This window comes from Bubalus kerabau, chromosome 10 (genome assembly GCF_029407905.1).
Source record: "Bubalus kerabau isolate K-KA32 ecotype Philippines breed swamp buffalo chromosome 10, PCC_UOA_SB_1v2, whole genome shotgun sequence".
In the NCBI taxonomy this organism is placed as follows: Eukaryota; Metazoa; Chordata; class Mammalia; order Artiodactyla; family Bovidae; genus Bubalus; species Bubalus kerabau.
In genome coordinates this window covers 70,102,112-70,116,197 of record NC_073633.1, presented here as the reverse complement: position 1 = coordinate 70,116,197, position 14,086 = coordinate 70,102,112, and the positions used below count along the sequence as shown (strand labels likewise).

Here is a 14,086-nt window from a genome sequence, read left to right as displayed (position 1 = left end):
AGTCCTAAGAGTAGAAACTTTGCCTTGTTCATAAAATGTCCCTGTCATCTATAGCACTAGGCACATAGTTATCATTCTTTAAATAGTAAATATTACCTATTTTACAATACTAGATATAGTTTGCATAGTCGGGCCTTCATAATTTCATACCATTTTCACAAACGTTGTTTCTTTTGATTGTTTCATCAACGTTGGGCTTCATTCATGTAGCAGTTCATTTAATGAATACTTTTTAAGCAGTTAATAGTTATTACTAAGTACACTGTACTCCATAAAGTCATCCATTAAGTATACAGTTTTAGACTGAGAACCTACAAAAGAAATATACCATTTCTCATCTATAGAATTCTAATTTTTAAATAGATGAGACAAACACATATGAAAACACATAGAACAATGCCAGCCAGGATATAATTAGGTGCTAGAGGGAGTGAGCTAGACACTAGGAGAGCTTAAGAGCAGAGCTCAGAGTTTGAAGGGCACCCACACTGGAGGGCTATGAGCCCAGGGCTGGGATGGGCACTCTGGGGTGGGAAACTGTACCCCTCTTGAATCTGACTCTCTCCGTCTTATTTTTAGATGGAGGCACCTCTGCTCATCCGTCCATACCTTGCAGACATGACGCTCTCTGAAATCCACACAGTGATGACTGGAGGGTTTGCCACCATTTCAGGCACTGTGTTGGGAGCCTTCATATCCTTTGGGGTAAGCATAGTCTGTTTGATCACTCCTGGGTGAGCCCAAGTCTGGGTTCTGTAGATGCTAACTCCTAAGTCTGGCCTTACAGATTGATGCATCATCCTTGATTTCTGCCTCTGTGATGGCTGCCCCTTCTGCTCTTGCTTTGTCAAAGCTGGTATATCCAGAAGTAGAGGAGTCGAAGTTCAAGAATAAGGAGGGGGTAAAATTGCCCTGTGGGTGAGTCCAATGAAGCATATAATTTGGGAGATGGTGAGGTCATGTGCAGAATCAAGAGTGGTGCTGTGGTTCAAGGCTCCAAGTCTCCCGGAGAGGGAATAATATGATTCCATATCTCCTTGTGTCTACCTCTGCCTCTAGCTATTCATGTTGATTTGTTTCTTTTGTTTAACCCTGCCATTTCCTCTGCCTTCTACATGCCATTATCCTCTGTTCTTTGTGTCAGTACAATTTCATGGTGATTGAATTTGATACTGTGAAAATTAGTAATTTCCACAGCAAGGGTCACTAGGAACCCCCATCACCTCTTAAGCTGTTCTTGCACTCTTCTGTTGCACTCCTGCACTCCTGGGGCACTGGGACATCTCTTTTCTGAGGGGCTGAGATTACTTTAGACACCGTGTTCTTCCCTTATGCCCAATAACCACAGGAAGGAGAAGAATGTCCTGGAAGCTGCCAGCAATGGAGCCACAGATGCCGTGGGCCTTGCTTCTAACGTAGCAGCTAACCTGATTGCTTTTTTGGCCGTGTTGGCCTTCATCAATGCTGCCCTCTCCTGGCTAGGGGAAATGATGGACATACAGGGACTCACTTTTCAGGTAATGGATTCCATTTACCAGGGAGGTCCTTCTAGGGTGTGTTTACGAAGTCCTTGAATTGCACGTCTTCTGACCTGCAGTGAGCTAAGGGAGCATGGCAGGGAGAAGGGGTTAGGGGACTGAGTCAAGGTTCCAGAGAAGTCCTGGGCTCCTGATGTGAGATATCTCTCTCACCCAGGTCATCTGCTCCTATGTCTTAAGGCCCATGGTTTTCATGATGGGTGTCGAGTGGGCAGACTGTCCAATGGTGGCTGAGATGGTGGGGATGAAATTCTTCACGAACGAGTTTGTGGCCTATCAGCAACTGTCTCAGTACAAAAACAAGCGTCTCTCTGGAGTGGAGGAGTGGATCGAAGGCAAGAAGCAGTGGATTTCTCTAAGTGCCAGTCTGGAAAAGCATTAACAGTCTGTGGACAGATACAAAGTATTACACAAAAGTTTATCTCACACACACAGATCCCTCTCCAGGGTCCCAGGCCTGACCCTAGGAAGAGTCAGGGTCAAAGCAGAGTCTGACCCAAAGCAGGAGAGTAACAGTGTGCTTAGCTTCTGTGCCTGAGCTGCCCTGAGGTCATTTTCCCCCCCTCCCCCACCCCGCTCCACACTGACCCAGCTTCTATCATAGATTTCACAGGCTCTCAAGGCTTAGACAAGAACACTGGGCAAGAAACCAGGGTGGTTTTCATGTCATTATCCCTGTAATAACTCAAGGAGTGGTTATTTTCTGAGCATCCTTTCCACACTCCTTAGAGTGGTACGGACAAGATTAGGGGTTCCAAGTACTCTGGAACTTCTCTCGTGATTACACAGCTGCACACATGGGGCTGAGTTTATTTATTTTTGTTTTCCCTAGGTGAGAGTGGAAATCATTACAACGTTTTCACTCTGTAGATTTGCCAATCTGAGTTCCATAGGAATCACACTGGGAGGCTTGAGTGAGTTAATTCTTTTTCCCAGCTACCCAATATGCCAGCCAGGTCCCAGCATCTATAGTAGGCAGCCCTGGTGCTTCAGTACAAGTTGAGCCCAGATAGAGAAGCTGATGTGAAATGGTCCTCTCCATTGGCAGTTAATTTGGAGTTCAAGTAATCATGCTACCTGGCTATGTGTGGAGCCAAGGCTGGGTTTAGAATCTCAACTTCAGTTATTTTTTTTTTCCTCCCTGTTGGAGGCCCAAGAAACCAATTTTATTTTTCTTTTTCCTATGAGGGACACTATAATGGTATTATTTTTATTTTACCATTAAATGGACATAGTACATAAATAAGTAAAAGTATTTTGTTTTTTGTTCAGTAGTGAAGGTACTTTCTGAAATTATGCTGCTCACCAGTTGACTTCTTAGAAATAGGCCTTGTGCAAGGAATCATAGAACAAATAAAAACAGAGACATATAAGGTAGATAGATAGAGCAAGTGCTGTGAAGTGTTGGAATTAAAGCTACAAGTCACCAGCTGTAGGAGGAATGAGTATTTTAAGCATACACAGATTACATTTAGATTGCTAAGAATATTGCTAAATGGCGATGGTTGGAGGAAATAATATGAAGACAGTGGAGCTGTCCTTGAAGGCTGGGCAAAGAGAATAGTGGATTCCAAGAGTTTGGAAGATCCTTGGGCTCCAAAATCACTGCAGATGGTGACCATGAGATTAAAAGACGCTTGTTCCTTGGAAGAAAATCTATGACAAACCTAGACAGTATATTAAAAAGCAGACACCTTGCTTTGCCGACAAAGGTTCATCTAGTCAAAGCTATGGTTTTTCCAGTAGTCAAGTATGGATGTGAGAGTTGGACCATAAAGAAAGCTGAGCGCTGAAGAATTGATGCTTTTGAACTGTGGTGCTGGAGAAGACTCTTGAGAGTCCCTTGGACTGCAGGGAGATCCAGCCAGTCAATCCGAAAGGAAATCAGTCCTGAACATTCATTTGAAAGGACTAATGTTGAAGCTGAAGCTCCAATACTTTGGCCCCCTGATGTGAGGAGCCGACTTATTGAAAAAGACCCTGATGCTAGGAAGAGTTGAGGGCGGGAGGAGAAGGGGATGACAGAGGACAGGATGGTTGGATGGTATCACCGACTCAGTATGAGCAAGCTCTGGGAGTTGGTGAAGGACAGGGAAACCTCGCATGCTGCAGTCCATGGGGTTGCAAAAAGTCGGACACGACTGAGCGACTAAAGAACAATAAATAAGAAAAACACAGCTTAGTGTGTTCGTTTTTTATTTCATTCATGTTCTGGGCTAGAATCATTAAGTTGATTTACTTGGTAGCTGATCAAACAATTTAAAGGCGAAACAGTTTCCTTTCAGTTTCTTTTCCCCTTCTGTCACAAAGTTGTCTGTCTTCTAATTCTGATGCCCCATTACCACCTGACTGTGAGATTGCCATCTAGTGGTGGAATACGCACCACATGACTAAGGCTTAGATGAATGTTGCTGGTCTCATCTCTCTGGCTCAAAATTGTCTAATTCTGTCCACCCTAAGCATGCCAATGGCAACCCACTCCAGTACTCTTGCCTGGAAAATCCCATGGACGGAGGAGCCTGGTGGGCTGCCGTCTATGGGGTCGCACAGAGTCGGACACGACTGAAGCGACTTAGCAGTAGCAGCAGCAAGCATGCCAATTTCAAATAGTGAACACCCAAGGCATTTGTACTGTCTGGAGCAATGCAGAGCTTTTCTTGGTTCAGATACATCTTAGGAATGTTCACAGAACCACGGAAGTTAGAGTCAGACGCACCATCCTTGACCTGGGGAGTGTCTAAGTTAGTGACCTATGAATACATATACTTCAAAGCACACCACTGGCAAGCATCTGGTGGTTGGCAGTAAGAATGCGATTCATCCGCTGTGTTTTGATACTCAGCATTCTTCTAATCAGGTTTCATGGGTATACCCAGTTGCCTGGCAGAGAAGAGATTGAATTGTTTTGTTTTGTTGTCTGGAGCATCAATGGTACCCCACCGGAAGAGTGACTTGTCCAAGGCTGTGGTCAGTGCCCTCTTCACAGGGGCCTGTGTATCCCTTATCAGTGCCTGTGTGGCAGGTAAGTGTCCTAGCTTAGTCTCAGAATAACTGATTTAACCATCCGTCTCACATATGCATGGAAAAGGCTTCAAATCTACAGTATTCTCAATTTATACCCAGAGAATTAAGAGCCTTAAGGAACATGTGTAAAATCTTCCCCTTAGCATCTCTGTCTCCTTTATCCAGGAATCCTCTATGTCCCCAGGGGAGCAGAAACTGACTGTGTCTCCTTCCTAAACACAAGTTTCACCAACCGAACCTATGAGACCTATGTGTGCTGCAGAGAGCTCTTTCAGAGGTGAGTGAGCACTGGATCCCTGCTCGAGTCTCCTCTCTTACGCTCTCTTTCACTCAGGAATTTCTGGGATTGGAGAAAAGTAAGGTCTTGAGGGTAATCACATGGATACTGAAGAGAACATATAAGAAGGGGGATAGGTATTTGTGGTGGTCTAGATCTCTCTTCTTTTTTATTATTAGATGCATACTCACTATTGGCTCTAGCATGGACAAATCATCAGTTTTACAAATGACAATATCTTGTATTGATGGGGTACTGAGAAGTGGCGGGGTAGCAGAAGAAGTAAGGGAGGGTGATTTCCCTCATCAGAAGTGAAGTATTTATTGTGATCTGAATATAGATAGGTTGTAGGTGAAGGTTGACAGTGGTCCTGAGTGGCCCAAAACTTAAGAGCTTCTTCAGACAGAAATGAAGACTGAGACAGATAAAGTCTAATTGATAAAATCACAATGCATTCAGGTAGTGTAAAAATGAACTTGTTTACCAATTCGTGGGATATTATTAGAATAGTTTTCTGGTTCTGTGTGTAAGGAACTCAGAGGTCACCACTCCATCTTAAGATGAAAGTGAAAAAAAGCTGAAGAGTCTGAAAAATCAATAACTCTTCTTGAATCTGTAATAAACCCAAGGCAAACTGCTGACCCCAAGATTGGAGTGACAGGCAAACACAGGGAGTAATGGTTTACTGGAGCCACAGAAACCCGTGCAGGGGCAGGAAAACCTGAAACTGCAGTTGCTGAAGCCTTGGGGAGGACAAGGCTGAGTGTTAAAAACTCTGAGGGGACCCACTTCTCAGGGGAAACCCCACACTTTTGGAAGTTTTACCTCTTGGAACTAGACTAGGTTCTCATAGTAAATATCAGACAAAACCCCCCTCATGCTTCTGGCAGGTGGAGGGGAAAAGGAACTATTTTGAAATACACCAAAGCACTCTGTTTTTTTAAACAAGACCTGCCTTTAGGAAAAACTAATTAACCAAAGCCTAACCACCTGGGGTATTATCAGAGTCCACCTGACCTAGAAAAAGAGAAATACCCAACTGCAGCCCACTCTAGCCATCTCGTCCCATTCAAGGAGGGAGGAAAGACTGAGAAACACTTGTGAAGTTCAGAGTTCAGAGGCTCAGGCTAACTAAAAGGCTGAGACCTAACCACAGGACAATAGAATGCTTCCCCTCTCCAACATCTCACCATTACATTGCTAAGGTCTATTTACAGCTGTTCCTTTTATGGGTATGTCATGTCTAGTTATCAAGAAGAAATTACAAAACACACTAAAAGGCAAAAAACACAATTTGAGGGGACAGAGCAAGCATCAAAACCAGACATGGCAGAGATTTTCAGATGATCAGAGTGGGAATTTTAAACAGCTATGATTAATATGGACCTTCCCTAGTGGCTCAGTGGTAAAGAATCCACCTGCCAATGTAGGAGACTCGGGTTCCAACCCTGGATTGGGAAGATCCCTGGAGAAGGAAATGTCAACCTACTCCAGTATTCTTGCCTGGAAAATTCCATGGAGAGAGGAGCCTGGAGGGCCACAGTCCATGGGGCCACAAACGAGTTGGACATGACTTAGTGACTAAACAACAATGATTACTACACTAAGGGCTCTAATGGATAAAGCAGGCAGCGTGCAAGAACAGGTGAGCAATGGAAGTACAGAGACACAGGAATCTTAAGAAAGAACCAAAAGGAAATGCTGCAGATCAAAAACACTGTAACATAAGTGAAGAATGCCTTTGAATAGCTTATTAGTAGACTAAGCACATCTGAGAAAAGCACTTTCAGCTTGAAGATGTATCAGCAGAAATCATCAAAACTGAAAAGCAAAGAGAACAAAGACTTGGAAAAAAAACTAAAATAGAACATTCAAGGATTATGGGACAACTTCAAAAGGTGTAACATACATGTAGTATGAATACCAAAAGGAGAAGAAGAAATATTCGAAACAATTATGACTGAGAATTTCCCCAAATTAATGTCAGGCACCAAATCACAGATCTGGGAAGCTCAGAGAACATCAAGCAGGATAAATGCCAAGAGAACTATACTTAAACATATCATTTTCAAGTGATAGAAAATCAAAGACAAAGAAAAAATACCAAAAGAAGTCAGTTGAAAACTAAAGGGAGTATATCATAAGCTAAAAGAATTAGTTACAGGACCCAGAAAGGAAAGATCTGAGGAACTGCAAAAGATCTTTGGTTCTGCAAAAGCAAAAGGTGTGTGTACTTGTACTGATATGTGGGTGAATAAAGAGTTCTGGAAGATGAGGCTAAGAGATCTTATAAGGCCTTCTATGAAGTGCTATGGAGAAGGCAATGGCACCCCACTGCAGTACTCTTGCCTGGAAAATCCCATGGACACAGGAGCCTGGTAGGCTGCAGTCCAGGGGGTCTCAAAGAGTCGGACACGACTGAACGACTTCACTTTCACTTTTCACTTTCACGCATTGGAGAAGGCAATGGCAACCCACTCCAGTGTTCTTGGCTGGAGAATCCCAGGGACGGGGAACCTGGTGGGCTGCCATCTCGGGGGTCGCACAGAGTCGGACACGACTGAAGTGACTTAGCAGCAGCAGCAGGATGAAGTGCTAAGGAATTTAGATTTGGACTTACAGAATTCTGAACACATGCTGAGATGTTTTTTCAAAAGATCATGTTGGGTAGCCATTTGGATGTTGGGGAGACCAATAAACACATTGCTGTAATACTCTCAAGTAGGAGATGATGAGAGCTGATACTAAGTAGTTGTGAGGATGAAGATACATTAGACTAAGGAGAATCAATAGGATTGTTTATTGAACGGAAGAAAAGGGTAAGGATGAGAAAGGAGTCTCAAATGTCTGTACCCTTTCTGGCTCGGGCAAGTAGATCTAAAGGCTGCCATTTATTAACTAACAAGAAGGGGATTGATTCCGGGAATGGGAGTAAAGGGGAGAGATTATGGCTTAATTCAGGTAAAGATGTTGATTTACCGGAGAAGGCAATAGCACCCCACTCCAGTACTCTTGCCTGGAAAATCCCATGGACGGAGGAGCCTGGTAGGCTGCAGGCCATGGGGTCACTAAGAGTCGGATACAACTGAGCGACTTCACTTTCACTTTTCACTTTCATGCATGGAGAAGGAAATGGCAATCCACTCCAGTGTTCTTGCCTGGAGAATCCCAGGGACGGGGGAGCCTGGTGGGCTGCCATCTATGGGGTTGCACAGAGTCGGACACGACTGAAGCGACTTAGCAGCAGCAGCAACAGCATGTTGATTTAGAAGCACCTGTGGAAACATCATGTGAAGCGACTTAGGTCTGGAGTTTAGGAGAGAAATAAGAACTGGAGATAGATTTGGAAGTCATTATTAAGTATGTGATCTTACATATGTTCACTATACAAGTAGAGGCTTGGGTACTACCTCCTTAACAGGTAACAATGCCAGGTGAACAGATATTACCCTCCTGGGTTTGGAGGTTTTCACCAGAGAAGGCAACCAATATCTTCTGAAAAAATAATCTTTGCGCTGCACTGATAAAGATGAATCATAATCTAGATAGATCATTGGTCTGGCATAGTTATGATTCCTCTGTTCTTGTGGCAGTTCAGCAGATATCATTGTAGGCATAATCTAAAGTAAATGAATAAGGTGAAAATTGCTAATTTTTGTTTAATGATGAGTACATCACTGAACCTCACTAAAGGATTAATAGAATACTCTTTCCTGCTCATTTCTGCCCTCAGAAATGCAACTGACTTTTTGCCTAAAGTCACTTACTGAGTATCATTAGTATCTAGAATCTGAAAGAGAATGTTTTTGTCCAGTTCATTCATAGTAAATACTTGGAGTGACTCCAGACCAAGATGACAACAAAGGAGGCTTGAATTTCCCTTTTCCTATGTATGCACCAAGTGTACAGCTACACGTGGAATAATTCCCTCTAAGAAAAATCAAGAAACTAGCTGAATGACTCCTATGACTGAGAAAATAGCTACACTGAACTGGGTAGGAAAGGTCGAGATATACTCTCATTATAAACCCCAGCCCTGGCAGAGCATCATGTAATGGAAAGGAACTCCCAGCTCTAAGCTTCCCCCTAAGCAGTGAAGGGTTTAGGCTGCACATCTATGCCCCCAGTGTTTAAAGCTCCACTCTGCCTACTTCCCTAACCCCTTCATGTTCACCCATGTAAGAGAATGAAACTGAACTCCTGTCTTATACCATACACAAAAGTTGACTCAAAATTGATCAAAGACTTGAACATAAGACCTGAAACCTTGAAAATCCTTGCAGAAAACATAGACAGCCCTGGACATTGGTCTTAGTAATGGTTTTTTTTTTTTTTTTAATAAAAATTTAAAAAATTGTATATACTTGCTTTACAATGTTGTGTTAGTTTCTGCTGTACAGCAAAGTGAATCAGCTGCTGCTGCTGCTAAGTCGCTTCAGTCGTGTCCAACTCTGTGCGACCCCATAGACAGCAGCCCAGCAGGTTCCCCCATCCCTGGGATTCTCCAGGCAAGAACACTGGAGTGGGTTGCCATTTCCTTCTCCAATGCATGAAAGTGAAAAGTGAAAGTGAAGTCGCTCAGTCGTATCTGACTCTTAGCAACCCCTCGGACTGCAGCCCACCAGACTCCTCCATCCTATGTATACATATATTTCCTCCATCTTAAACCTCCCTCCCACCCCACCCCCAATCCCACCCCTCTAGGTCATTGCAGAGCACTGATCTGAGTTCTCTGTGCTACACAGCAGCTTCCCACTAGCTATTTTACACATGTGTGTATGTAGTGTATATATGTCTCTCAATTAGTCCCACCCTCCCCTGCTGCATCCACAAGTCCGTTCTCTATATCTCTGTCTCTATTCCTGCCCTGCAGATATGTTCATCAGTATCATTTGCTAGATTAATATACGATATTTGTTTTTCTGAATGATTTCACTCAGTATGACAGACTCTAGGTTCATTCATGTAACTACAAATGACCCAATTTTGTTCCTTTTAATGCCTGAGTAATATTCCACTGGGAGCTTCCTTGGTGGCTCTGTGTGGTAAAGAATCTGCCTGCTAATGCAGGAGCCACAGGTGACGCTGGTTCAATCTGTCCATGGGCTCACAAAAGAGTCAGACATGACTTAGTGACCAAAACAATAGCAGCAGTATTCCATTGTATATATGTATCCCATCTTCTGTTGATGGACATCTAGGTTGCTTCCATGCCCTGGCTTTTGTAAATAGTGCTGCAATGAGCAGTGGGGTACATGTATCTTTTTGAATTAATAGTTTTCTCAGGGTATATGCCTAGTAGTGGGATTGTTGGGTCATATGGTTTTTCTATTTTTAATTTTTTTAAGGAACCTCCGCATGTTCTCCTTAGTGGCCATATAAATTTATGTTCCCACCAACAGTGCATAAGGGTTCCCTTTTCTCCACACACTCTTCAGCATTTATTGTTTGTAGATTTTTTGATGATGGCCATTCTGACTAGTTTGAGGTGTTAACTCGCTGTGGTTTTGATTTGTATTTCTCTAATAATTAGTGATGTTGAGCATCTCTTTACGTGTTTCTTGGCCATTTGTATATCTTCTTTGGAGAAATGTCTATTTAGATCTTTCATCCATTTTTTGATTGGGTTCTTTGTTATTTTGATATTGAGTTGTATGAGCTGCGTGTATATTTTGGAGATCAATCCTTTGTCAGTTGTTTCATTTGCAAATATTTTCTCCCATTCTGAGTGTTGTCTTTTCATCTTGTTTATAGTTTTCCATTGCTGTGCAAAGCTTTTATAAACAGTTTAATTATTTCCCATTTATTTCTGTTTTTATTTTCGTTATTCTAGGAGGTGGATCAATAAGTATCTTGCAGTGATTTATGTCAAAGAGTGTTCTACCTATGTTTTCTGTAAGAGTTTTATAGTATCTGGCCTTACATTTAGGTCTTTAATCCATTTTGAGTTTATTTTTGAGAATGGCGTTCAGTTCAGTTCAGTCGCTCAGTCGTGTCTGACTCTTTGCGACCCCATGAATCGCAGCACACCAGGCCTCCCTGTCCATCACCATCTCCCAGAGTTCACTCAAACTCACGTCCATTGAGTCGGTGATGCCATCCAGTCATCTCAGCCTCTGTCGTCCCCTTTTCCTCTTGCCCCCAATCCCTCCCAGCATCAGAGTCTTTTCCAATGAGTCAACTCTTCGCATGAGGTGGCCAAAGTACTGGAGTTGCAGCTTTAGCATCATTCCTTCCAAAGAAATCCCAGGGCTGATCTCCTTCAGAATGGACTGGTTGGATCTCCTTGCAGTCCAAGGGACTCTCAAGAGTCTTCTCCAACACCACAGTTCAAAAGCATCAATTCTTCGGCGCTCAGCCTTCTTCACAGTCCAACTCTCGCATCCATACATGACCACTGGAAAAACCGTAGCCTTGACTAGACGAACCTTTGTTGGCAAAGTAATGTCTCTGCTTTTCAATATGCTATCTAGGTTGGTCATAACTTTTCTTCCAAGGAGTAAGCGTCTTTTAATTTCATGGCTGCAATCACCATCTGCAGTGATTTTGAACCCCCCAAAAATAAAGTCTGACACTGTTTCCACTGTTTCCCCATCTATTTGAGTGTTGTAATTTCATTCTTTTATATGTAGCTGTCCAGTTTTGCCAGCACCACTTATTGAAGAGGCTGTCTTTTCTCCATTGTATTTGCTTGCCTCCTTTGTCAAAGATAAGGCGACCACAGGTGTGTGGATTTATCTCTGGAGCTTTCTATCCTGTTCCATTGATCTGTACTTCTGTTTTTGTTAGTAATGATTTTTTTTTTTTTTTTTTTGGATTTGAAACCCAAAGCAAAAGCAACAAAAACAAAAAAGAGCCAACTGGGACTTCATCAAACTAAAAAGCTTCTGCACAGCAAAAAAAAAAAAAAAAAAAAAAAGATGAAAAGTCAACTAACAAAATGGGAGAAAATATTTGCAAAACACATATCCAGTAAGGAATTAATATACAAAATATACAAGGAACTTATATAGATCAATAGCAACCACCCCCAAATAATCCAATTTAAAAATGAGCAGAGGAATTGAACAGACATTTTTCCAAAGAAGTCACCCAAATGGTCAATGGCCAGCAGGTACATGAAAAGGTGCTTGATATCACCAACTAACAAGGAAATGCAAATAATAACCAAAATGAAGTATCACCTTACACCTATTAGGGTGGCTGTCATAAAGAAGACAAGTGACAACAAATGCTGGCAAGGATGTGGAGAAAAGGAAACCCTTTTACACAGTTTGTAGAAATGTAAAATGGTACAGTCACTTGGAGGTTCCTGAAGAAACTAAAAATAGAACTACCATATTATCCAGAAATCTCCTTTCTGGATTTGTATCCAAAGGAAACAAAGTCATTATCTGTACTCCCATGTTCATTGCAGCATTATTATGGCTACTATTGTAGCCATGGTATGGAAACAACCTATGTGTCCACTAACAGGTGGATGGATAAATAAAATGTTGTAGAATATAGACTGCAATGTTATTCATCCTTAAAAAGAAAGAAATCCTGGTATTTGCAACAATGTAGATGAACAATTACACTAAGCAAAATAAGCCAGAAAAAGACAAATACTGCATAGTCTCACTTATATGTGAAATATAAAAAAAAAATAAAAATTGCACGTGCAGAAATGGTGGTTGCCTGTGCCTAGCGGCTAGAGGGATAGGGAGAAGCTGGTATAATAGTACAAACTTTCAGATATAAGATAATAGATCTGAAAATTTAATGTGTCTCATAGTGGCTATAGTTAATAATACTGTAGCATATAATTGAAATTTGCTAAGAGAGTAGAACTTGTGTTCTCATCATACACACACAAAAGTAAATATGTGAGGTGATGGATGTGTTAATTAACACAATGTTGGGAATCCTTTCACAATATATGCATATGTCAACTGATCACACTGTACACTTTCTATATATTACAACTTTGTTAATTATACCTCAGTAAAGCTGAAACACACATACATATACAACCAAGCCTGAGCTGTTTTCTCTTTTTCCAAACTTTAAACTTTTTATTTTGTGTTGGAGTATAGCCTATTAACAATGTTGTGGTAGTTTCAGGTGAACAGAGAAAGGATTCAGCCATATATGTACGTGTATCCATTCTCCCCCAAACCCTCCTCCCATCCAGACTGGTACATAACTTTGAGCAGAATTCCATGTGCTATACAATAGGTCTTTGTTGGTTATGCATTTTAAACATAGCAGTGTGTACATGACCTTCCCAGTGTTTTCCTTTCTTAAGAGGGAAGTGGCTTTGGAATATCATCTCACTTTTTTGAATAAATTCAATTCTAAATCACATTACAAAGAATAAATTTTGCTTCAGTGATGTTTGGAAAGGACTGTGGTTAGGAATTGGAATTGGGCACAGAAGCAGACACATTGTATAGGGTTTCTTGCTAGTATGGGCATGAATGAAAAAATACACTTAATTCTGTCCTACCTTCTTGGTCATTGTGACTGGATTCATTAATAGGTTTCTGTTTTTGTTTTCACCTGCTTGGTAGAATGTACTGATACATCTTGTTGCATTGTTTTTATCTGACCCACTGTGTATCTCTCTGGTTTTTCATTTCAGTACTTCTCTGAATGGGACCTACAACCCTCCTTCTTTTTCTGGTCCCTGGGAAGATAAAGAATTCAGTGCTATCACACTTTATAGCTGCTGTGATCTCTACACCAGTGCTGTCTGTCTAAAGCTGGTTAATTTCCATAAAAGTCCTAATATGGATGGCTTTTTGATGGCAAAGGTATTTATGTACTCAGAGTTCTCATTGTATAACTAATGCACTTTGATCTTTAACAGTAAATATAAAATTTTCATTTTGGTTCAGTATATGTCAGTAATGAAAATTAGCACTCATTTTTCCATTATTTGGCTGAACCAAATAAGAAATTTCGTATGGGCTCTGTTTGAGCTTAGAGTCAAAATAATAAATATTACCATATCAAAAAATATCTTACAAACCTTGCTTCTAGTTGCCATCTTAAGAATTATATGATGTAGTAAGCTATAAATGTGATTTGGTATGTAATGTGTACTGAGGTAAAAAGCTGTATTTCTTGGATTTCTGTGGATGAGCTGGGTTTATGGTACTAAAGGTATATATGAAAATTATATGAATATTGAACCATAAGATTTTTCTGGTTGTCACACATTTGTAAACCTGAAAACTCCTTAAAATCATTACATAGTAAT

The 14,086-nt window shown here is 41.3% G+C and overlaps 1 protein-coding gene across 1 annotated transcript in view; it reads left to right on the top strand.

Annotated features, from left to right (window-relative positions):
* Window positions 1-13,673, top strand: part of SLC28A2 (solute carrier family 28 member 2) — a 34,106-nt gene extending 20,433 nt beyond the window's left edge. The window contains exons 10-17 of the mRNA XM_055539012.1: window positions 580-705; window positions 788-918; window positions 1,349-1,517; window positions 1,696-1,903; window positions 2,378-2,452; window positions 4,462-4,560; window positions 4,728-4,839; window positions 13,466-13,673. Of these exons, the coding sequence (XP_055394987.1) occupies window positions 580-705; window positions 788-918; window positions 1,349-1,517; window positions 1,696-1,903; window positions 2,378-2,452; window positions 4,462-4,560; window positions 4,728-4,839; window positions 13,466-13,673 (1,128 nt within the window). The remainder of the gene's footprint in view (window positions 1-579; window positions 706-787; window positions 919-1,348; window positions 1,518-1,695; window positions 1,904-2,377; window positions 2,453-4,461; window positions 4,561-4,727; window positions 4,840-13,465) is intronic.
* The last annotated feature ends 413 nt before the right edge of the window (window positions 13,674-14,086 follow it).